General features: G+C 47.5%; 2 protein-coding genes and 1 non-coding gene across 3 annotated transcripts in view; all 3 read right to left on the bottom strand.

Moving 5' to 3' along the window:
• The window catches only part of LOC144105609 (uncharacterized), a 166,627-nt gene that overhangs the window by 128,432 nt on the left and 13,947 nt on the right, over nucleotides 1-24,248 (bottom strand). The window lies entirely within an intron of this gene.
• Nucleotides 10,453-10,524, bottom strand: TRNAS-ACU (transfer RNA serine (anticodon ACU)). The gene has a single exon. It is a non-coding gene; the product is annotated as a tRNA-Ser (tRNA).
• On the bottom strand, nucleotides 13,976-24,246 carry LOC144105610 (uncharacterized). The gene is made up of 2 exons (XM_077638733.1): nucleotides 23,769-24,246; nucleotides 13,976-18,103 (listed from the first exon to the last, which is right to left on the bottom strand). The coding sequence occupies exons 1-2, from the start codon at nucleotides 24,210-24,212 to the stop codon at nucleotides 18,014-18,016; spliced, it is 534 nt and encodes a 177-aa protein (XP_077494859.1). The 5' UTR covers nucleotides 24,213-24,246; the 3' UTR covers nucleotides 13,976-18,013.

The following is a 24,248-nucleotide window of genomic DNA, read 5'->3' as shown; positions in this document are numbered from 1 at the left end:
GCTGACCATGGAGGTTTGGTGTACACTTCAAAGCGCATTGAAGTGCGATGACTTAACTAGAAAATGCATTCACTGCCTTTTTCAACGGAACGAGCTGCATGCTGGGAGCATGATGTCGTTTTTACATTTTCTGCAATAAGGGCATGAACTCCAAGAAGTCGGCTGCAACGAGCATTCCCACGTTCTTATAAGGGATGTGATTAAGTTTCATGTATTGATGAGGTTGCATTTTTTTTACTAAGGCAATGAACAAAGATAAGGCGTCCAATCGCGAGAAGGAAAAACTGCTCAAACTGAGGCGATGCCAGTGAAACTGCAACAGTGAAATGTTCCTGTAAATAAACATTGCGTTAATGTGTTCTGTTCCCTTATTTATGTCATTACATTAATGAACTCGGTGCTGTAACGACCATCTGCGAATGGTGCCTTCAAGACGTGAGGCCGTAATATCGCTCGGTCGTTATACAAGATGCGCTCAATCTCTTGGATGACGAGCCTTTCTTGTTTCTACGCATGTCGTGTTGTGCTCGTTCATAACCCTTCGTCACAGTCTTGTTGCGCAGTTTTTCCTTGTTCCTTTTCCAGGGAAAATGGGTCAACCAAAGCACAAACAAGCAAAAATATAACCGCTCGCGGCTTCAACAGTCTGTGCCCACCTGAAGCAGTAGCTTCGAAAGTGGTTTGCTGAGAATATCGCTGCTGAACGACGACGCATGCAATGCAGAACATATAGACACTTGTATTATATTTTGTGCTTTGGCCAGACGAATATTGCAGCCGTTACAGCGAGATGCGCGCAGCGAAATGCGTTTCCCGGCATTGCTGCCGAACGCGCGCACAACACAACTGCTAGCTGCAGCGCCATCTGTGAGCCGTCATTGCAAATTATTTCCTCTCCGCTGGCGCGTTCACGACACTAGTCAAATCTTCTAGCGCCAACACTAAACTTTTGGTACAAGCAACACTACGTCTTTTAATTTTAAAAAGAATAACAACGCATAAACTACATGTACGAAATTTTATTTTTCTATTTGCCTACCATTTGAAAAAAATTGACCGTTTCTTGAGTTTCGGCAGCCTCACGCTGCCACTCAAGCAATTCCTTTGCAACGGCGCGCCATCTTAACTGGCCGGTTTCAAAGTGTGCACCTGAGTTTCGGTGTGGGTCCTTCGTCGACCACGCAGTTAAATCAGCATAGCTTCATGGAGGTAAATTATATATGTATGAACGATAACAGTGAAGGAAGACGAAGTGGTCCCTGGGTCTGATTCCCAGTCACGCGAATGTTTGTTTTGTGCCAAGCCATAAAAGGACGAAGAAGAACAAGAAGGTGGCTGCACATCGCTCCAGTAAGAAATCTCGCCATCCACGTAAATACGTTTCTTATATCAAGAGAATTGACTTCATATCATCTGAGAAAGCTCCCGAAGCTCACGTGCCATCTGATTGAGTGGCATTCAGCAAATGTCCTTCAGTCATGCCTGAAACTGGACTGTGCTCCGAGATTAGGCCAAGGGCCACCGGTGACGCGCTGGCAGAGGTGGCTTCGCCGGCGTCTTTCACGACGGCTTCAGCACCACCTTTTTTGTTGACAACTGAGTCTGGGTCCCAGCTCCTAGTTCCTGCTCCCGGTCCATCAGCGGCAGCGCACATCCCGCCTTCTCCAAATGCACCTCAGCCCGTCAGCTATCTGCCCTCTGGGCGGAACTCGGCAATGGCAGCCCAGCCTCCACTGCTGAGTGGGGCTTCAACCGTGCTGTGATGAGGAGGAGAGCTCTCAAATGGGCCTGTCTTCAGCACCTCCATCTGTGCCACCGGCTTACCGCAGTTCTCAAAAGCATCCATCAGGGGACGCTGCACAGGATTCGTCTTCTGCCAATTGCAGCTCACAAGGCAGCGTTCCTGCCTAGAGTATGTTAACATTGGGACCGGTATCGTATAAAGTGGTGCTCTTGCATCGTCACACTGCAAGGCCCACCAACTCTTCCAGAATGGCTTTACTACTATGGCTGTATACAGCAGCCTCGCCTTGACAATCCGAGTGCTGTCTATTGCTACAGCTGTTTAGACTTGGCCACATGCGCCAATCACGCCCTTTTACAGCGCAAGATGATGCTAGGCAGGCCACAAGTCACACCGTCTTACAGGTGGGGACTTTGCAAGACAGACGACCACAAGATCACCTCTCCAACTTGTCCAACAAAACAGAAAGCAACTGAAAAGGTTTGGAGTGGGATCCGCAAGCAAGTGCCTCCGAATGAAAACTGAGCCCCCATAAAGACATCCAACAGGTTAGCAGCTCTCCAGTGGGATGAAGACGACTGGCTGGAGCTTTCTGAGCCCAATCCACGGGCAGCCCCTGCCCAACAGTCTTACAGTTTAAGTGCGCAAGGATCGCCGTCGCCTTCAGGCTACATAAACGCACAGCATGCTGGAACCTCTTCATGAGGATATGGCAGCAATTGACGACCAAATTGCACGCCTTTTAGTCCAGGTCTCTAAGCTACGGCAATGCAGTGAACTGCTTGCTTGTCGTAGATTACCAGCGGAATCCCACTCCACGTACGCCAATCAACACTAGCACCGTTGACTACATCCAGCCATCATGCCTTTTTCACAGACTCTACCAGGACTTCTGCAGCACTGCAGGATAACTGAACAACATCCCTCCTCCGTTTTATGGTAAACCAGTTATCTTACCAGACATTAGTTTTATTTCAATGCTTGGATGCCTAATCGAAAATGGCAAGTACACGGTGTTGTGGTGTGCTCCAGTGGAACTGCAGAAGCCTCTCCACAAAGCTGGGAGAGCTCAAATCTCGACTTCGCATGAACAAGCTCAAGGTGTGGGCCCTGCTATTGCAGGAGACCAATGCCTTGCCATCGATTCCGGGCTTTAGCAGATACATGTCTCCTTCAATGAACGACCGTCGTGAGCACACTGCTGCCCCTCCAGAAAAGGCGGCGGTATACGTTGATGCGCGCTTTCCTCAAGTTCACCTCTCTCTAGCAAACTGGCGCACCTCATATCAAGAGGTAGTCGCAGTGGCTATGAAGCTTCCCAAGGCAACTGTTGTGGTCGTGTTATACTATGTAAGGCCCGCCGGTGGAGCTCCCTCCAGAATTAATCTGGGATGGTTATTAACTCTACGGCAAACACATCCAGGGTGGCCTATTTTAGTGGGTGGTGACTTCAATGCCCCTCGCCCAGATTGGGGGTACCCCACTTCAAGCCCCCATGGTAGGCGTGTGTGGGACGCATTTCACGGATGCACTGTTTGTTTTACTCAACCATCCAGATTCAGCAACGCGAACTGTGCGCCATGCTCGCAGTCCAACATATGCTCCGGACCTTACGTGGTGGTCAGGTCCCGGCACTCCCTCGTGGCACCTGGAGCCAGACTACTGCGTTAGTGACCACCATCCTATCATCATCGGTCTCCATCCATCAAGGGCCCGCCAATTACGCCGTAGGTGTTCTGTGGTCAGTTGGGGTACCTTTCGTACCACCATTGAAGATGTCTCTCTGCAGTCATCTACACTACTTGTGGACTGCATACAAACTGCGCTGAATAATGCTACTGCTGTTACCTGCACTGACGTCAATCGCCCAGCGCCGGATGTGGGTCTTCTTAACCTGTGGGCTGCTCACCGACAAGCGGAGATGGCAGCTTCTTGAGACCTTTCTGCGCAAGCACAGACAAGGCTGAATTACCTTACTTCCAATTAAGGCTCACAGATATCAACACGATCTCTCACGACGGCAGTGGCATGCATGGTGTGAACAGTTCTCGGCAAAGTCATCGAACTCTCTCTGGCGTACATTCCGTGCAATGGAACATATGGTTCCCGTCATCCTGACACAGCGGCCACAGCATGCTCCGCAGCTAACTTAGCTCCGGATGATTTTGCCAGAGAGGCAGTGCGGAAGTTTTTCCCCAAGTATGATGTGTTGCCTCCAAGGGTCATAGGAGCCCCTTTGGCTGCCATTCCAGCATATGTTGATAAGCTCCCATCAACAGCTGACACCGAGAGAATTGCAAGCCCATTTTCCATGTCCGAGTTGCTTGCAGCAATAGATGAGGCCCGTCGCAAGTCTGCGCCCGGTCCGGACTCCATTCCGTACGAGGTTTACAAGAACTTAAGTTCCGCTGTACTGCCTCAACTCCTCGCCATCATTAACAAGGTATGGATAGAAAGCGTCGTACCAGAAACTTGGAAATCGGCTATTGTGATCCCCATCCCAAAGCCGGGGAAGCTGCCGACAGACCTCAGAAATTTCCGGCCTATATCGCTTACGCCAACATTATTCAAGCTTACCGAAAAAATGCTTGCCACACGACTGTCGTGGTGGCTTGAGCACCATGGTTTCTACCTTCCCGCCCAAATTGGTTTTCGTACGTCCATAGGTACAGAGGATGGACTGGCTGTCTTGGCGTCAGCAGTTCTGGCATCAACTCATAGCCACAATGTACGTACTGTACTGGCCATGGACGTAGAAAAGGCGTACGTTAATATCAGTCATGCTGCCATCCTGGAATCGCTTTACATGCTGCATTTCCCCGTTATAGTGCGCAATTTTGTTAAATCCTTCCTTGAAGGCCGACACTTTGCCGTACGCCTCAGTGGTGAGGCCGTCGGATCATTTGTGCCTCTTCGCGGCGTTCATCAGGGATCGGTATTAATGCCAACTTTATTTATTACTGCTTTTATCTCCCTTGCTTGGAGGGTACATGATGTCTCTGAGATTAAGTTCTTATCGTACGCTGATGACATAACGGCGTGGAGAACTCACAATGACCTGACGACTCAAGCAGCAGCCCTACAATCAACCACATATATTACATCGACTCATATGCTTCTTCATTTGGCCTTCAGCTTTCAGTGAGAAAAACCATGTTCGTGTCAGTCGCTAACCGCTGGGGCGCTGTAAACTCACTGCAACACCAATTCGTCGCCATCCATCCAGAACTCCAATTCAAGAAAGTTCGACCGTAAAAATCTTGGGCTTGATGACACACGAGTCAGGAAGAGGAACTGCTTGGCTTTCTCGGGCTAAAAAGCAAGCAATTCAGGCATTGGGTCTGATTAGACGCATTGCTCCTAAAACAGGCGGAGCTTGCTGTCATGCTGCACTACAGTTAGTGCCGGCAGTTGTGCAACCGCGCCTGGTTTACCAAGTTCAATTCGAGCATTTGACGAAGGCTCAATGCGATCGCCTTGAAGCTGTTAATCGAGAGGCAATGAGGGTCATCACTTGTCTTCCCCGCATCATCCCGATTGTGGCACTCCAAGAACATATGCGCAGCTGAATACTTTAGATGAGCTGGTGGAGCAACAACGCGATGCTTGCTGGCTTAAGTCAAACCATACATACACAATGTGTGCACTCAGGGCATATGCTTCATCGCACTCCATTTTATAGCCGCCCTCACCAGTTCTCCCTCCCTGGCGTTTTCTGCAGCTAAGCAACAACAAACCAACTGATCTACGTCGGCCATCATTTACCCGTGCTGCTGATGGTTACCCGCGCACTGATGGGTATATTGCAGTATGTATATACTGTAGTGTACTGTACTGTAGTGCACTATACCATAATCAGGGTCCCGAGAGTGGCCAGAGCCTCATCCGTGCTGTTTCGTGCCTGCATGTTCACTGTAAGATATGGGTTAATAAACTGAGGACTTCTCATCACTAAGGGATAAGCACGATTTATCTCTGTCTCGGCTACCTGATTAAGGTGCGGTTACTGGGAACACAGCGATGAGTCTGCTGTGCAACGTATGGAGAGGCGACACTTGCAATGCGAGTCGTCGTCTGCTCAGTGTTTAAATGAGAGTGAGGAGGAATGCGTTTGCAGACGACCGTGTGCCTGGCGTGTTGCTTGCGCGTACAGTGAACTACAGTCCTATGGGTGTCACCACACTACTTTTGGGCTGCCCGAGAGATCCGTATGCTGAACTGGAGTAAACAAGTAGTTCGGGACTGAACAATAGAATGCGGCCAGTGGCTCGTGCGATAGACGGTTGTCCCAGTGAGTGGGTCGATCAAGTTCACATCAACTAAATATTGAACTTCTTTCGGCAACTTTGACAGCGGGTACAACGCGACCCGGATGCTCCAAAACGCAACCTCCTCTGCACTGGTAAGACCGCGGGGGAGGGTTATCACACACGAAAGGATGTGAAAAAGCGTAGCCGAGGCAATGACGAGGTTGTTGTCGCTTGGCATATCGCAGAGTGTGCGCGGCTTTAGGAACTCAGGAGGTCATATGGCATCCACTCAATACCAATTGTCTGCGGAATGCGTGCTGCTAGATGATCGGATTCTATTCAGTATAACGGCATATTTCATTCTCGAAACGGGCCATCAACACACTGCTCTGGGGTGGACAGCTGAGAGCACATCTGAAACCACATGGTCATATTTGCTCAATAGCTTCTCACAGCAGTTTGTTCCACAACAAAAATATGTGGAAGGTTGAGTTTCACACTGGGTAGTGTTGACTCGACATATTGATGATGGCGGGTATGGGAAGCTTAGTAGGGGCGGCAGAAAGCTAGGCGAGCAGATGAGATTAACAAGTTTGCGGGGATAGGGTGGTCGCAGCTGGCACAGGACATATATGGAAGAGGCCTTTGTCCTGGAGTGGGTGTAGTTGCTGACGATGATGGTGCCAATTTGTAGTTGCCTTTTTTAAGGACGAATTTCAGTACAGCATTTCTTTTTAAACATAAAAAACCATTAAAAAAGACTAATCAAAGAGACCTCACGAAATCAGCGCCTGATAACTTCTTTCGATCTCATCGATACCACCCAGTTAAATAACAAAAGGGAGTCGAAACAGTACAGGCCGCCTTCGTCGCTTCCATGAAACCGTCGGCATGAGCTACCAAGAGACGCTGGCTTGCCGCCTGAACAGACCTCTCATTAAGGTATGGGTGTGGGCTAGTTAGAAAACCTCGTTTGACTTTACCAGAGACCCTGAAATGATTAATGATGGGCCTATTCTAGAGCAACAGATCAGTAAAAGTGGTTTGTGTGGTTATTTGTGTCAAATTTGAAAGCTCTGCATGGCCCTAATAATTTAGAATGAAGTTTTAAAAATCGCTGCTCGCAGTAGCTTGCAAACGATTAGGGCGACACACGTCACAGCGCATCCCCTTAGCCGATGACATCAGTGGGCAGACGGTGCGGGCTAGAACGCTGGCTCTTCTGCCCACTGACGTCACGGAGGTAGGGGACCCTCGGTGTGGATTATAAGACCTTTTTCAAGAGACCACTAATGTAATTTAAAAAGCACGCTATTAGCATGCAGGACAAAATCATCTGGGGATTTGGATGAAAAGAGAAGTGCGCTGTCATCTTCATACATAATGTATGTGGCATCAGGATGAATGTTAATAACATCATTGACGAAAATATTAAACAAAAGAGGGCCTAAGATGCTTCCTTGAGGGACACCTACATGAACATTTCAGAACAATACAAAAAGTAAGGAAAATAAACTACTAACAAAAAAGGCTCCTTTCGTTGCAATCAAGTAGCCACTTCATTGGTTACTGATGCGCTGAAAGTAGGTATTCCAGGATATTTGTAGTGAGTGGGTGCAAAGAAGCTGGGAGAAGAGGGGGGGAGGTGGCGCAATGCTGGAAAAACACTATACTTGTGTTTGCAATATAGTTTAGTTCTATCATCCATAGGTTTGTATAATTGAAAAGAATAACACACTTACTTTTGTCTACCTTATGTAGGTCATCAAATACAAAACAAATAATAGAGTAGCCCTCTGTGCATTTCTCGAACAGACGGGCTTGACGTCCCGTCTGTTTTGTGCCAGGTAGCGTCACGCAGTGAGCGAACGCTCCGCGTGTGCTACCTTGGACGAATAACAGCTGGGCACCCCACCCCTGCTGTTGTGTGTAAAGTGTTGCGTGCGTTTTTTCTTTTCTTTAATGACTCTGTACGCGCCCAAGTTGGACAAATGTATTTTTATGTGAATAGTGTATTTATCACCTTTCCCTCTATCCTTTTTTACTGTCCCCTCACGTCATTCATTTCACTTCAACCTGCCTGCTACCCCTTATTTCCGATACCCCAGCTCAGGTGCTGCCACCATAGTGATGGCAGATGCCGGGGTTAGCAAAAATCTTTTACCTTCCTTTTTGTTTTTATTCTACATTAAACACTTACTACTTACCAGAGTAGCCCTCTGTGCCATACAGACACATTAATTTGGGGTGCACAAATATTGAAATACGAATTTATTAAGAACGTGAAGAAAAATGCCTTTGAATATCGCATCAAACATTGCACATCTGCACACTATAAAAAAATTTCTGAAAAAGATCAGCGGGCAAAAGTCTTATTTTTAAAACAATGCACAGTAAAACCTCGATAATTCGAACTCGGTTAAGTCGAAATCCCAGATAATTTAAAGAATTTCTGTGGTCCCGTAATTTATAATGCAAATTTGACTGATAATTCAAAGTGGCGGCCTGCGCTAGTCCGGTTAATTGGTAAATCTGGGGAAGTACGCGGACATCCCGCTGATTTCGCCGCAAACAGGTAAAGCGACGGCCCCTAGAAGCCCTAGGTGGCACCACAGTGTAATGCTGACCAGACTTACAGTACAAGTACCTAGAGTTTCGCGTTTGCTTTCCCTGCGCTGTTCACACCTCTATTAGCTAAACGCGATCACCTGACTGAAAAGCATCCATGCATTGCAGAGACGAACACTCCTTTGCATCGTTTAGCACTACAGCGTTGCTGACTGTCCATTCATGCAGCTACTAATCTTGTACTTTGCAGCATTTTATTTCGTCCAAGAGCACATATTCACCGAAAGCACTGATTTCTTATCAATAACATTCAATTTTATCACAAGTGTTGGCCAGTCCTCAAAAAGACAATGTTTCTGATTTCTGGCATTTACAACAGATGATGCCACCCATCCTTCACATGGCAAGTGTTATGTTCGTGAATCGTAACACACTGAGATATGCCTTAGTGCATCAGATGCATAAGTAGCAAACTGGATCATTCAATGCAACCGTAATCTGCCCAGAATAAAGCAAGTTCGGCAGCCAGAATCAAGCGGATTGAGCCTGCACTTCGTGTACTTGGCACTGTGTGTGCCTACTTGTATTTGGAGTCATTTTTTTGCCAGCACAAACTGCAATTATATATATATATATATATATATATATATATATATATATATATATATATATATATATATATATATATATATATATATATATATATATATATAATTGCAAAGTAAGCAATAGCAATCGCAGTTTGTCCAGTATATATGTAAATACTGAAGAAATGTCGCGATTACTGTACATATTGTGAGTACGGCAGCCTCAAGTGATGTCCCAAGCAGTGGCCGCAAGTTCCAGTGCAGCGGGACGGGACGAAAAATGTCGGAATGCTGCAGCACTGAAGCAGTCGACCCAGTGTGATGTGCACAGATGATCCTTGGAGGATATTTGTGAACGCGATGCGTCGACAGTGGTGCATCCAACGGCGGAGCTCTGGGCGTGCCAGCCCAGCGGTGCACGTGCGAAGGATGTGTGCGAAGCGACGACGACAAAGAGCGTGGCGAGCACGAGGAGCGGAGAGCTCACGTGTCAGAAAACCGAGGTGTGAATACAGTGCAGCGGAGGTTGGGTCTTCCAAGCGTGGAGGTGGCAGCCATCAGGCGTTGGGTCTGTGCTGCCGTGGATCGCCCTTGGACCACCTACGCAAGCCTCTGTCGCTCCTTGCAAGCATGGAGGTGGCAGCCGATGGAATGAGGGTCCGTGCTGCCAAAAGGCACTCTTGGATAGCCTACTTGAAGCCTTCAGCATTTCGTGACGCCGTAGACGAGACCTGGCTACGGCTTTCCTGCCAAGTTCTTCAGGCTGTTGACTGAAGACCACCGGCGCCTCCCTGTGTTCCTCTCCGCTCCTATTACCACCACGCTCCCTTCGACGCAAGACCAGCGACGCGTCGCACTACATCCACCCGCGTCCGCCCTGTCTGCAAGGTATCCCCGCTTCACCTGGGACGCTCGGTACCTGGTGAACTCTTTCCTTTTTTTTGTAGTATTGTATGGGTGTTGAGAGCGTGTTTTTCTTGTTTTCGTGTCCGTTCTTATTGGCCCTTTTCCTTTAAATTATAAATACGGCTTCATTTTGTTTTGTTTGATCTCTTTGTAATAATAATAATATTAATTGGTTTTTTGGGGAAAGGAAATGGCGCAGTATCTGTCTCATATATCGTTGGACACCTGAACCGCGCGGCAAGGGAAGGGATAAAGGAGGGAGTGAAAGAAGAAAGGAAGGAAGAGGTGCCGTAGTGGAGGGCTCCGGAATAATTTCGACCACCTGGGGATCTTTAACGTGCACTGACATCGCACAGCACACGGGCGCCTTAGCGTTTTTCCTCCATAAAAACGCAGCCGCCGCGGTCGGGTTCGAACCCGGGAACTCCGGATCAGTAGTCCAGCGCCCTAACCACTGAGCCACCGCGGCGGGGCATGATCTCTTTGTTCTGTTGTTAGAACCTGCACGCGATAGCGTTCCCCTTCGGAAAGTCGGGGACGCGCAACCAATTCACGACACGTAGTCGGAGGGAACCCGGCGTACTTTTCGAAGACGTTGGCACCGTCCATGTTGGCGCCGTCTGGACAGAACGCAGTTCCAACACTGCTAGTGTCGTCTAGCTCGTGCTTCGCTTAAGTGCAGGCTGCCATCAGGCCGGCTAGGTACTCCTTGAGCGTGGTCGTGTCCTCGGCGAAATTGATGGGCATCACATTTCCTGCTCATTTTGCGGTGCTTCCTTGATGGGGTCGCATTCCTTGAGAAAGACATCAAACTCGTCCCGATAAACATGGGTTAAGGTTCTTCTCACCATCACAGCTTGATTTGCAGTAGGCACATCACACTGTGATGTCGTTAAAGTGCCGTCTGACACCAAGCTGCCCCGGTAGATTTCGGGGCTACTTGTAGGCGGTTCCTCACCATACGACAACAGCGAAGGCTCTTGCTCGCCTTCGGAAAGCTTAGCCCGACTTTTGGTTCCGGCGGCGTAGTCGGGCACCGCCGCTTGTATTTGCTTTTGCGGCATCGTGTTAGCTTTTGGATGCGCATTGCCACGCTTGCCCTTGTCTAGTTTCCACGTGGGCGAAGGGGTGTCTACCACATCAGCAGTCTGGATCGACAGACTGCAGTGCATTGGATGGCGCCACTCATCTTTAGACGGTGATGCCATATCGGGCGTTGATTCAGCGCCATCTGGGATGATGCAACGTGGGCCCACAGTGATGAGGCGGTCAGACTGGCCATTGACGCTGAAGCTTATGAGTTGAGTGAAGGCGCCTGCAGTCGCCGAAGAACGTCCCACACCGGCTAGGTTCACTCCGGCGAGTGAGGCAGCAAGCATCAGATGGTACGGGACAACCGACCCCACGCCGACCTTCAAGTAGGCTGCATCGACACTATGAGCATTTGCGGGACAACTGGGCCAACAGGGGAACAATCACAGGCATCAAATTCAACTCCACCTCCCGGCCGACGTACCATCCTCTTCCACTCACTCACGTCGCCACCTGCAGCCAGCTTGGTCCTTGCCACTTGCTCATCCATTGCCCTAACCAGTTAGTCTGGTGCAACCTCATCGCCACAGGTGCCAACTTCTTGCTCGAAGACTCCAGTCTCTGCTTTGCTTTTGTCATTTGACTTGGCTTCGGCCGTGTAACCCGTCTCCTCGTTCGCGCCCGCGGTGTCCATTTGCGCAGTCTGGCGCCGTCATTCAAAGAGGGGTACCGTGATACCCGATGTTGCACTCCACCTTCTCCAGCCGCCCGAACAGCCGGTCCAGGCGCTGGTCGAGGCCCTCGAGGATAGCCGCCAGCCTGCGAGAAACGGCGACACCCGGCCGACCACGGCTGTCGGCTCCGTGAGCTGCGCCGCGGACGGACACGGGGCGCCCGAGGCGGACCTGGCACTGGACCCCGGGATGTCAAATAGCGTCCGCAAATGCTTCAGTGCCGTCCAGCACCATGCCGGTAGGTGGCGCACCCGACAGTGACTGCCACGCCAACCGCGGAGAGGTCCTGGTAGCTTTCCCCGGGCTCCTGCCGGCGAGCACGGAGTCGCTGGTATTGGAGCGTGGGTTGGCCCGACCCGTAACGGTCAGCGAGGAGGCCCGCAATGGCATCGTACCAGCCCAGCTCCGCGTGAGTCAGGTTCAGGAGCAGCTCCGCCACTCGGCCCCGAAGCTCAGAGACGAGCATCACAGCCCTCGGGCCGGCGTCCCATCCCTGAGCCGCCGCGATGGTGTCCAGCTGTACCTCGTAAGCCTCCCACGGAGCAGTACCGTCGAAAGTCGGCAACTCCAACGCCATCCCCAGCTTGCGGACCGGAAGGGGCGCACCCGCGCCGTGCATCACACGATCCTACTGCGAGGACAGCCCGACGGGCACTAGTGCGGACGATTCCATGGTGGTGAAGGAAGGCTCCAGCTCGCGACGGTTCGGGTTCATCGGTACAGCAAGCTGGGGCCCACGCTCGACTGCCTCCAACCTCGCGTCTAGTTGGTCCAGTCGCCTATAGAGGCGCTCAAAGGCGTCCTCCGGTAAGGATCCTTCATGTGCTTTTTTTTTTAAGAAAGCACATGAAGGCTCCCTAGCTTCCAGTGCCGGGGAAAGGGGCAGGCCGTCGGAACGCCCGAGATCAGCAGCATCGTCCGCCGCGCTGTGTTCCGTGTCAGTTGGAGATCGCTCACCGTCCTCGGCCCCTTCCGCAGCCCGTTTCCGAGCGCGGGTGGGCGCCATCCCACCGCTGCCACTAAAATATGCAATGGGATGACGGTCCCGCCCAAAGGAAAGCACACAAAGTTCGAGAGCCGAAGGAACTTCGTCCCCAACCTTTATCCTCGTCTGCGCGCGGTCGCTCCTCCGCGTGCCGCTTCTTCCGCGGACGGCACTTGGTCGGCGTACGCAATATATTGTTACGGGAAGAAGCGCCCTGGGCGCTTATTCCCGTAACAATATATTGCCGCGTAAGTCTGCCCCAGACTCGTAGCCCCATATATATAATTAACGTTAACCTGAATGAACAGCAGCCGTTGACAGCCTAATCGGGCAGTCCACCCCTGAAATAAGTGAAAGATGGTAGCATGAGCATGCATTTTAGTCATTGATTAAAATCAATAAGACTGGCACCTGTGTCCAGATTCATGGTGCTGGCCACAAAGCTATAGCAGCAAAGGTGCACGCAGCACAAGCAGTGCAACTGTGTTTCAGCTTCAAAGAATAAGGATGCAAGGCATGGGGAGGGCTGCATTATGTGCGACATATAAAAAAGCCGGGGTTATTTTAAGTTTTCCGAAAAGGATATCATTGTTTTTTATTCGAATCGATGTACGCAAGGGCTTGTCATGGTGGTTGAGAGAATCAAAGATTTAAAATTTCCTCCAAAGCGACACCAAAACTAATGCAAGTTGGTCAAACGTTTTGGAGGGCAATCTCCCAAGGTGGAGTAGATTTGTAATGAGGGAGTAACAAGTCATTGGCATCGAGCCGAGCGCAGCCAGCAACAAAGCAAAGCTTTGGAGCTTCAACAGAAACCTCGTAGTTAAATAAAATTTGTTGGTAGAGCCACCACTCCTGTGATGCAGTGGTCCCGGGTTCGAATCCCGGACCATGACGAAATAATTTTTCACTAAGAGGTTTTCATGGAAGCTACATAGCTTTCCTTTGTAGCCGTAAGGCTGGGCTTGGGTAAATGTCAAAAAGCAATAACTCACTGATTACCGCAAGTTGATGTACCACTGGTAACGCAACACCATCAGACAGAATATTCTTTTTGTGGGGAACAGCACTCAGTGCTGAAGAGAGCGACAGAAAGCCTTTCCTAGATGCAAGGCACAATGATGTCTGTGGATGCTGGAAGTATAATGTAAAAAAAAGGGAACGGCAGCTTTGAGTCTCAGCAGGCAAACCAAAGAACTGCGCTGCTTTTGAATTTTAATGCACAATATGTCAAGTGAGCTGTACAAAAAGCTAGAATAAATTGAACATTTTGTAATGGCAAATGCGGTAAATGCTACTGTGCACTCAGCAATTTCACACAAATCACCTAACTTAGGAGCTTTACAATACACAACAAGGTTACAATATTTTTCGTCTCCAGTACGTAGAGTATTTTTTGTTTAAATAACCAAAGACCATGGTAGCTTATGTGAACAGATAAGCCTTTTTCAAGCAACACCAATGCAACAAAGATAGCCGATTCAAAGTGAAATGGTCATAAACAGCTGATTTTCTGACAACCAAAATAGATTGAAAACGGTGTGAACCTAACAGCCTACACATAAAATGGCATTCATATCCAGCCAAGACAGTGCTCTAATGAAAGGTGAGGCAGATGTTAGTGAACTTTTTTGTTAGTTCTCGTTCTAGACAACATGCCACTCTTGAAACTTGCAAACTAACACAAGACGTATCAATTTGAGGCTGAACACCTATTTGTTCCCACTCGTTCCTACCTCTAACACTGCTGGAATAAACACACAGATTTTTACACGAGGAGATTTTCCTGTGTTCTCAAGTATAGGAGCAGTGATATTATTGAGCAATTTTTTTTTATTTCAGCATCATAAAGAACACAGAGCATGACGCAGGGGCAGAACCTAAAGGTTGGTTGTGCCTGACGAGGCCTCTGACCCTAAACAGTTTACAACGGTGCAGATACAATATAAATCTTAGAACAAAAGAATAAAGTGTGCCTCCTGTAATCACAAAAGATAAAAAATGCAACATTTGACACTTGTACATAAACATATTGCATATGAAATAATCATCACTAAAAATAGCACACTCAGACTGCAAGATTAAAAAGAAGTGCTGCACACCCTTTGACTCCCCGAAATCTCTTTACTCAAGCAGGCTGACAACTGGCACCAGCCAAAAATAATGCGTATAACGTTACTGAAAGCCTCCTTTCAACACTGGGGATGGCCATGATTTTATATCAGCCCATGGAAGTTTACGAGCCTAGCAGGATCACCTGCCTTGTTCAGGAAAGACTTAGGCCAACTGTCTGTGTGTTGATTAAAGGCACAACAAAGGTCGTTTTCTAACAAGTTCCACAAAACAAACAAAACCTACAAATTTAGCTAATGATACTGGTTAGCTAACAGCCTTGTTTCATAGGGTATCCAGTCAGAATCTTGTTAGCTTGTACTCAAAAAGATATCTAGCAAAACATATTTACTAATGGCATCACGGGCCACTTCTATTCTTGGTGGATCGAGTCCTTGTGCTTTCTCAAAGATCGCCTCCTACTGAATGTCTTTTGGCACAAGTCACACTGGTAGGGCTTTTCGCCCTTATGGGTTCTAACATGAGTCACAAGGCTTGAGTGCTCTGCAAAAACCATGGGGCAGAGCTGGCACTGAAACGGCTTTTCACCCGTGTGGGTTCGGATGTGTGCAACCAAGTGACTGCTCGACGAAAAGCTGCTACCACAATGGTCACAATGATAAGGACGTTCCCCAGTGTGAGTGCGCAGGTGTACTGCCAGGGTTTTCATCAATGCAAAGCTGCTACCACAATGGTCACAATGATAAGGACGTTCCCCAGTGTGAGTGCGCACGTGCCCTACCAGGGTTTTCTTCAATGCAAAGCTGCTACTGCAATGGTCACATTGGTATGGGCGGTCGCCGGTATGCACTCTGAGATGTGTCTCAAGCTTGGACCTGTATCTGAATCCCCTGTTGCAGTGGGTGCATTCGAGCAGGTTCTTTCCGGTGGGTTTGCCATGGCGGTTCCCTATGCCAGAAAGAGTAGGTTCCATGCAATGGCTGAGATGGGAAGAATCTTGGACAGGAGATCCACTGTGTCCGGTCTGCATGACCACAGAACCTGCGACTTAAAGGCAGATTACTTTCAATAAAATAAAGGAAGCAACACTCCACAGTTCACTTGGAGATAGGGATACGAGACGAATGTGGACGACACTCATCAATAGTTGTGGATGTTTACCAAAATTTTTAATCAGTAGGTTAGACTCAAGGAGAATTCAGACCAGTAGCAAGACATCTCTACAGTGAATTCTGCACACAGTTGAAGAGAGCATTTAGGCTGCTATAAATATCATCACTGCCAACAATATAAGTCAGCCACTGCAATCCATGCAAAGTCACTGCCTTTCACCATTGCAATTGCATTACTGGCATCATGATGCTCTCAAGTCTATCCAAATGAGCTTAATAACTAAATGAGCAGCAGACAGCTATGCTTACCACATCGCTATTTTTATCCTTTATTTGCTGCTCATACAGTGTCTCAGAGGAGGAGACGGCTAAAGGCTAAAATTCCGACAAGACCATGGCCTCTGTACAAGTCTTCACATCAGTGAACAGAATTCACAAGTGTGACAGTTCGGTAAGCAGTTCAGGTCACACAAAATACCTTCCAGGATACCGAAGGCAAATATCACCAGTATTTACCACAGTTCGGTGAAATAAATCTTCCGTATCCCTCATAGTGATCTTTGAAAGTCAACCTTCAAAAGGAACTTGGAGAAAAACCGCAGAATTTAAGCTGGCAAGTTTTGTAGCGATATCTACATTACGGTAGCATTTCGAGCATTCAGCGTGGCGATGCCGTGCCGGTGGCAGCGCAGCCACCCTGTGGCTGTCACATGGTTGGTCACGTGGTGCGGAGCAGCTGCCGGCAGTGCGGCACCGTGGCTGATCACGTGGTACGTTACGTGACCAAGTTCCACTCAGCCAGGTGTAGCTTTCGCGCCACTACAGGTTTAGCCTTTAACCAGAACTAAACCACCGTCAATTTTTTTTGCACTTAAAGGGGCTGTGAAAGGGGCTGTAATAAATTTGCGGCATGCCTGGGATATTAAAGCACGCCACTTCACGAAGAGTGTACAGCAAGAATTTTTTAAATGCCCCTTGTAGAAGCTGAGTTATATGTAGTCAAAATTTGAATTTCAGTGCTTGCGTGCCTTTCCCTCTCCTCTCGTCACTTTTTGCACGCTGGAAGGTAGGCACTCCTTCGCCGACCCCCCTCTGGGAGCGGAGCTTCCCGACCTGCCGGAGCTAAGCAGCTTATTGGCCGCGGTAGCTGCATGATGTCTGAATCTAACCAATGGCCACTTCTCACTGGCATCATGGGAAAGACAGTACAAGTCTGCCTGTGTAGGCTCAACATTTCATGAGAGTCAGTTTTAATGACACAACACATTGGCACGGCACTTTTTTTTTTAATGAACCTCTCATACACTTTCTTCCAACACTATGCAAAATTTCACAAATGTTATGACTGCTATGAAACACATGCCTAATTGACCCATTCTCCTTTGGAATGCCCTCTCCGGCCAATCAGACCACTTGCCTCCCCTTCCCCCTTATTCTCGTGAGTGCTTGGCTTGCCATGGATCACTGCAAGACCAGCTGGCCCTCGTGCACAAGGCCTACTCCCTTCTTGGCGCTTGATACTGAGCGACCAAATAATATGACGCTAATATTACTACAAGTAATTGAACTTCACAACAGTACACAGGGCGAAGGCTCCCCTTGACTGCTGTGCGCGTAAGGTGCTCTGTATGTCCCACAACAGACATGGGAACCTCACCGAGAGCTCAATGAAAACTGTTCAACCAATGTTCACCAATGGTTGGTGCTCCACGACTCTCGAGCTAAGAAGAAAAAAGAACCTAGTGACCCCTCAGCATCAGTAACACCTGAAGAGACCGCTATGCAGCCATCCGTTAAACCCTTGTTTTGCAAAACCCGTTGTCATTCCTGTGGAAAGAAAATTATATTGTTAACGAAACAAGTTCAAGAAACAAAATATTTACTTTCAGGGTGATGCCCATTTCCCTTATTATTTAGATCCCTACGATTCAGACAATTATATCAAAACCATTTTGATTCCACTTTGTGCTTAGACACAATGCACCGAGATCACTGCTCATGCAATCTTTCAGGTTATGAGCGTCAAGCAATGCAGTTATGGAAGGCTGGAAGGCATGGTGTTGAAGGTTTCTTCCTGTGGAACCTTGTACGCACTGGTTTTTCAATGATGGCCTGCAAAACAATGAACACAGGAGAGTCACTATACCAAAAAACTAATCCCACAAGCAGGGGCGCTTATGTGCTGTTGTATAAATGACAATGCACAAATCACAAGTGAGAATTCACAAAAACCACATCCGACTGCCAATTCCGCCATTTTCTTACTTCTGCAGGCACAACATGTGAAAGGATAAGACAGAAAAAAAAGAAGTGCACCTGGCATTCTGCAGTAAAATAGGAGAACAAATCCTTGAAGCTTATGTTTTCTAAGATGTTAAAATGCAACATGAACTGTGGTATTTTTAGCACAGCTGGTTGCGATAGTTCTCTTGGCAGAGCCAGATGGATTGTCATGGACCTAAATTCGCACATGCAAATAACTGGAGGTAAGTTTTTGCCCAAGTTTGCAGCACTCGGTTACTTTCAGAGGTTTGTCCTCAGGTATGCACTCTTTATACTCGTAATACTGGTCTTAATGCCTGCAAACTGAAACACAGCACAGTAGCCCAAGCAGGAGACTCCAAAGGAACAACATTGTTTATAAGTTTTGTGTATCGAGCACGTATAATGGAGCAGGCACTTGCATGCTTGAAAGGCATCACATTCTGTTTATGGCTTAACGCGCATGCAATACTCGATACTACTACTGGGTATATGAATTTACAGGCTTTCAACAGTAAGACACCCAGAAAGTAAGGGCTGGAAGCAGCTTGAAAGGTTCATTCTTGACAGATTCTATTCCCTGGCGTACATTGGACTGGAAAGTCATTTATAGCAAAGACAGAAAAAGTAAGAAAAAATCCAACTGACACTAGCGGAAGTGCCTATTTGTTCTGCAGATTTAACAATCACAAAGTGGCATCCCAGAGTTGATTTCAAGAGCAGATTAGTTAACTTCAACAGCCATGAGTAATGACGGTTATTTGTGGAGCAGCAGTGCTTATAAGATAGAGATATGCATTGGGTACAATGGAATGATTTTCTTAATGGAGAAGGGATACATTTTATCATAGTGTGAAAAGGGTCGCAAGTGACAGGAAGGTCTTCTATGCTTGAAAGCCTGTTAAAATGCTACTACCAAGCTCCATAAAATACCAGAGTGGATCCAAAATTGCGTGGCTCGTACCGTATCAGTTGCCTTTTCATGCCCGCCATAGTAAAGTTGCCCCACCGTATTCAACACCAGAGTGAACTCACTCCTTCATGACACCAAGAAAATGTCTATACGTGAGAATAAATAAATGCAGAGTCTGTTTTTCCAGCACCCAAGAAGATCATCGGGGCGAATTTGTCCAAGCACACGTAACTGATTAAGTACTTAGGGGAATATGGGAACAATTTGCTTTCCTTAGCCTTGTATTTTGCAAGACCTGTTTATTGCAGGATCAGCAGATTATCTGTGCTGGAGAAAAAAAGAAAACTCTGAATCAATTCAGCTCAACACAGCCAAAAGTAAAACCAATGAACAGCACTCAAATCCAACCAAAGGCGGTAACCGTAAACTCCAAAGTGGTCCACAGCAGTATATAAGCATTGTCAAATCTAGACCTCTCGTTTTTCTTGTCACAAATTTCCCAGAAGGATTCTGATGTGCCTAAATGAGCACAGAGTCATCAGAAATGCAGAGCATCAGACACACAGTTTAAAAGGATATAAGCCTGAGGATATTATATGCATAGTTTGGCAGCAGTTGCCTAAGCACGTTGTTCCTCTATCATCCAGCAGACCGTCTACAGCTGATATGTTTGATTTGCCTGCAAGATAACACACAAAAAACAGAACGTACACAAGTAAAAGTGTCAGTTACACAAAGCAGGGTTTCAACCGCAGCTACTTGTGCACGGGTAAGGCAGAGAATATTCAGTGTGATCAAGAGGCACCATGGCCCCTTAATGTCTCAGCAGCAGCCATCAAAATGCAAGAACACATTTAATCTTGCGACAAACACATGTCAGCAGCGAGACGACTCCCATACATACGAGACCCATGGTGTGACGCATCTAGGGAACGCTGATGTGATTTTAGATGCAGACACGTGGCTAAGTTAAAACTGAGATCCACCACATCAAGCGTCACAAGCCAACAGAGTGCACCCTAAATTGAACATCATACATGTTGCAGCTGTTGCCTATTTTATCGGCACAACACGCATTATGCATTTCAAAGCAAAGCTATCCTTGTGGATGTCATCTCCGAGACAAATTCGGAAGGACAGTCGATAATATGCAGTCATAACATGATATGCAACTCCTACCCCAGCAGCAAAGTGGCGTTACCTGCGCACGTTATGTACAGAACTGCTCCCATGACTAAGCCTACAAGCTGGAAGAGAACGTTCACTGTATTGCTACTGGAAAAAAACTGGATAGGACACAAGAGGGTTACTGAGTCAATAAGCATATATGTCGAATGGGCCATTCTCTAGTTTACATTCAGCACACTAAGGCTAAATGCGATTGAAGTGCTCTACCACTTTAATTTTCACATTTCCGGTGTTCATGGAAGGTAGCTATGCGGATAGCTTTAACAGGTTAATGCCCATGTATAAGGAATTGATCATTCTCAACTTTCATAGATCCCTAGAAGTTCTCATGCTACTCCTGGTGCAGTGGCAGAGCTGTTAAGCAAGGTGCCACTGGCCTGCTATAGAAGGTGCTACCATCGATGCGACTTGGGTTGTTTGGGTCTCTTCCCACGCAACCTCTTGCGAACCTGTCACTGTCGGCAGGTTGCTAGGTGTGCGTGCGGGCATGTGCACACACACAAACTGGGCAAGTTCCCCACAACCCAGTGGGCGGGTGGCGGGCAACCAGTGAGGAGTCTGGCACAAAGCAGGCTTCACACAACCAAACAGACAGACAAGCACACAACGGCTAAATGCGGGGAATGCCCATTATAAGTCCTAACTTATAATGGACACCAGCATTGTTCAATACGGCAGGTAGCACTGCATTTTAAAGTAGACGGTTTAGTGCAATCGAAGGATAGCATGCATTTTTCATTCCTGGTTCGTGGCTATTAGGACACGGAAAAGAGATTCCAGACTTGTATGTCATGCAAGCATGCACAGCGGGACGACCACCATATACAAAAAATGCCTAGTGGTATACAGTAACTAGTGGCTGTTTGTACCAGTTTTCGACGCAAGCTGCTGGCTACAGACATTGGGATATGGCTCACCAGCTTCCACAAGTCACGCTAATACACCGTGAACTGTTTTTTTAGACATACCGCTGCAGGATTCATAAAGGATCACACTTTTCACAGCAACTCAAAATAACAAACCGTTGCATTTGTTATGCAATTAAGGACACAGAAGAATGCGTACATCCAAGAACTGCGAACGGTGCGATCTCTACGACCGTGCCGTCTTTTGCTAAAGCACACTAGAAGAGAAATAAAGCATGGAAAACTCAGTGGTGACCGAGTCAGTGACATGGTAGGGCTGAAGACACACACACTTAATGAATTTAGATAGGTTAATGTCAGTTCCACCCTTCCAGCCTATATTGCGTTTACTTGTTTCACAGATGCAGGTATTGAAATAGCCGGCTTAAAAAAATTACTCTGGCAAGTTTAACCGAAGCATATTAGTCTGCAATTGCAGCTATACATTTATGCAGCTTTCATGTTAGAGGTAAAGGGATGAACAAGGCTGAATCTGTCCTGACTGTGCGGTGACTCTGCCAGTCCACTGCCGAAACTGTGACCCAAGAAAGGCATGCCACCCAATGTTCGAAAAAGCCACTGTGTTATCAAAGCACCGGAACAAGCTGACACGTGAAATAGTGGAAGCCAGAGAGATTTTCAGGCACGAGGGTGAATGCGTAAGTGCCCCCTCGGTTTCATTGTCGGAAAAAGAGTTAGCCTTTCTTTCTGGATCTGTTTGACTTAAAGGGCTGTGAAGGGGGCTCAATAAAGTTGCGGCATGCCTGGGATATTGAAGCACGCTGCTTCACGAATAGTGTCCAGCAAAGAGTTTTTAAATGCGCTTTGTAGAAGCCGAGTTATCTGTAGTTAAAATTTGAATTTCAGCGTATTCACACCTTTTCCTCTCCTTTCATCACTTTTTGCACGTTGGAAGGTAGGCGCTCCTTCGCCGACCTCTCTCTGGGAGCAGAGCTTCCCGACCCGCGGAGATAAGCGGCCACGGTAGCTGCCTGACGTCTGAAAGAATCTAACCAATGGCCGCCCCTCACCTTGTCTACGCAGATGCGGGGGACGGAGGAGGGTGCGAGCATGAAAAAATCGCCGGGAAGGGCTCGCCAACTTTGATGTGACTGTGGGTCGTCTGCAGCGTGTAGAAGAGTATTATTTGGCTCTGGTTTTCATGGCAACACAGTGCAGTGATTAAGTGAGTTAATGTGCTCTTCTCGGAAGATGTTTCAGAGCCCCTTTAATCTTGGTTTTACAAAGGAGTTACATTCTCTGCTTTTTTCGCCAATCTCCCTTTTATCGATTTTATTATTATCTTTTTCTTGCTTTTAGACTTCCTTTTTGTTGAATTTCATTTTTTCATATTTTATCTTTCTCTCTTGGCTTTACTGCATCTCATCTTATACCTTTAGCCATGTTTTTTGTTGGCTTCACCTTTCTTGCTCATCCCCGTTTTTTATCCTTTTAGTTATCTAGCGCAATTCATCTTCTGTGTTTAGCTGCATTAATTATTGGCTTCATCTGTATTGTTAAATTTTCGTTTCCCTGTCCGATCACTAATGTGTTTTCATTGCTTGTTTTTTTTCTTCCCACTACGCCTTTCCCATTTTTCCCCATGTTTGATCTTTGTTGGTATATATGTTTTGGTTCAAAGTTATCACACCCCTTCTGGCAAATACCTTTAGTCAAACCGCAAAACTATTTCACGTGTCGGAGGTTTTTCTTTCTTTTTTAAATGACTTCTCATCTTGTTCTGGTTTTATCCTGCCCTGTTGTACTCTTTGGTTTTAGCCCTTGTCATTTGACCACAACTTGTATCATTTCTGTTGCCACGAGTGCACAAAATTTTCGCCGCTTGTCGAAGCCTGTGTTTTTGGGTATATATGCAGTGGTTCGGTGTTCCTGAATAAAGTTGAAGTTCAGCGCCTGTGACGTCGTCTTCTATGTCTTCTGTCTGTGTTTTTTAAGCGCTGTCAACAAAAGAATGGATCACCACCAACTAGCCCAACTTGTCCTATTCAAGATTTCTATATGCTTCAAAGCCTGTTGTAGTAGCTGTAATAAGTTCCATTACCAGCAGTGTGGACCCAAAACGGCGCAGCAGATACTGCAGCCATTGCCTTTTCAACATTTCATGCTCCTGTTTACATCAAACGCTGCAGCGAACTCACTCCTTCATTGGTTGTGTGATTAGGATCCCAGAAAAATGTTTATATGTGAGAATAAATCACAGTCTGTTTTGACACCACCCAAGAAGACCGTTGTGCTGCAATGCTCCCAGGAAACTCAGCCGATTGAGTATTAAAGGGACTATGCAAAGAATTCAAAGTCGCTTGTAAATCTTGTCTATGTTTAGAAATGATGCTAATGAGCATTCACACCAAGCATAAGTCTTCAGATTTGAGCCAGCATTTTATTAAAAATTAAAACAAAACCTGTTTTTTAAAATTCGCGGGCCGATTGGTGTGCTCATAGTGACCGATTTTGGAACTAAAATCGTGGAAGAAAGACGTCACTGTACCATGACGTCGCCAGGCCACCACACGCTGTCATTCGCTGGAGCCACGGCAGCCACGACGTCACGGGCACACTTCCGGTAGCCGTGAAAATTGTCTGCTCGTGCCGCCTCGCGACCCTCTCGGGCAGGCGCGGGCCAGGGCATTGCCTTCACGCATATGGTTTCAATTTTCCTCTGCCGCCTCCTTCTGTCGGGAGTTCTGAAGCCACTCGCACTGCTCTTCGTGGGCACGCATAGGGCTCGATGCCCATCACGGCCGTAAGAGCGAGCAGTCGCACCTCGAGGTCCGGGTTTATTACTGCTAACCACAACAGACGACAAGCAGAGAAACCCGACGCGCGCCGCAATCCAGGAAGGCGAAGAGAGATTGGAGAGATGCCGCCACGCCGCCGACGCTGCTGCTGGGGGGCTAGGAGCAACAACCGGAAGTTGCAAAGCAAACGTCATCTGATGACGTATTCAAAGGCGGGGCCCAGTCCCAGA

Source organism: Amblyomma americanum, chromosome 9 (assembly GCF_052857255.1).
Source record: "Amblyomma americanum isolate KBUSLIRL-KWMA chromosome 9, ASM5285725v1, whole genome shotgun sequence".
Classification (NCBI taxonomy): Eukaryota; Metazoa; Arthropoda; class Arachnida; order Ixodida; family Ixodidae; genus Amblyomma; species Amblyomma americanum.
This window is presented reverse-complemented; position numbering and strand designations above follow the sequence as displayed.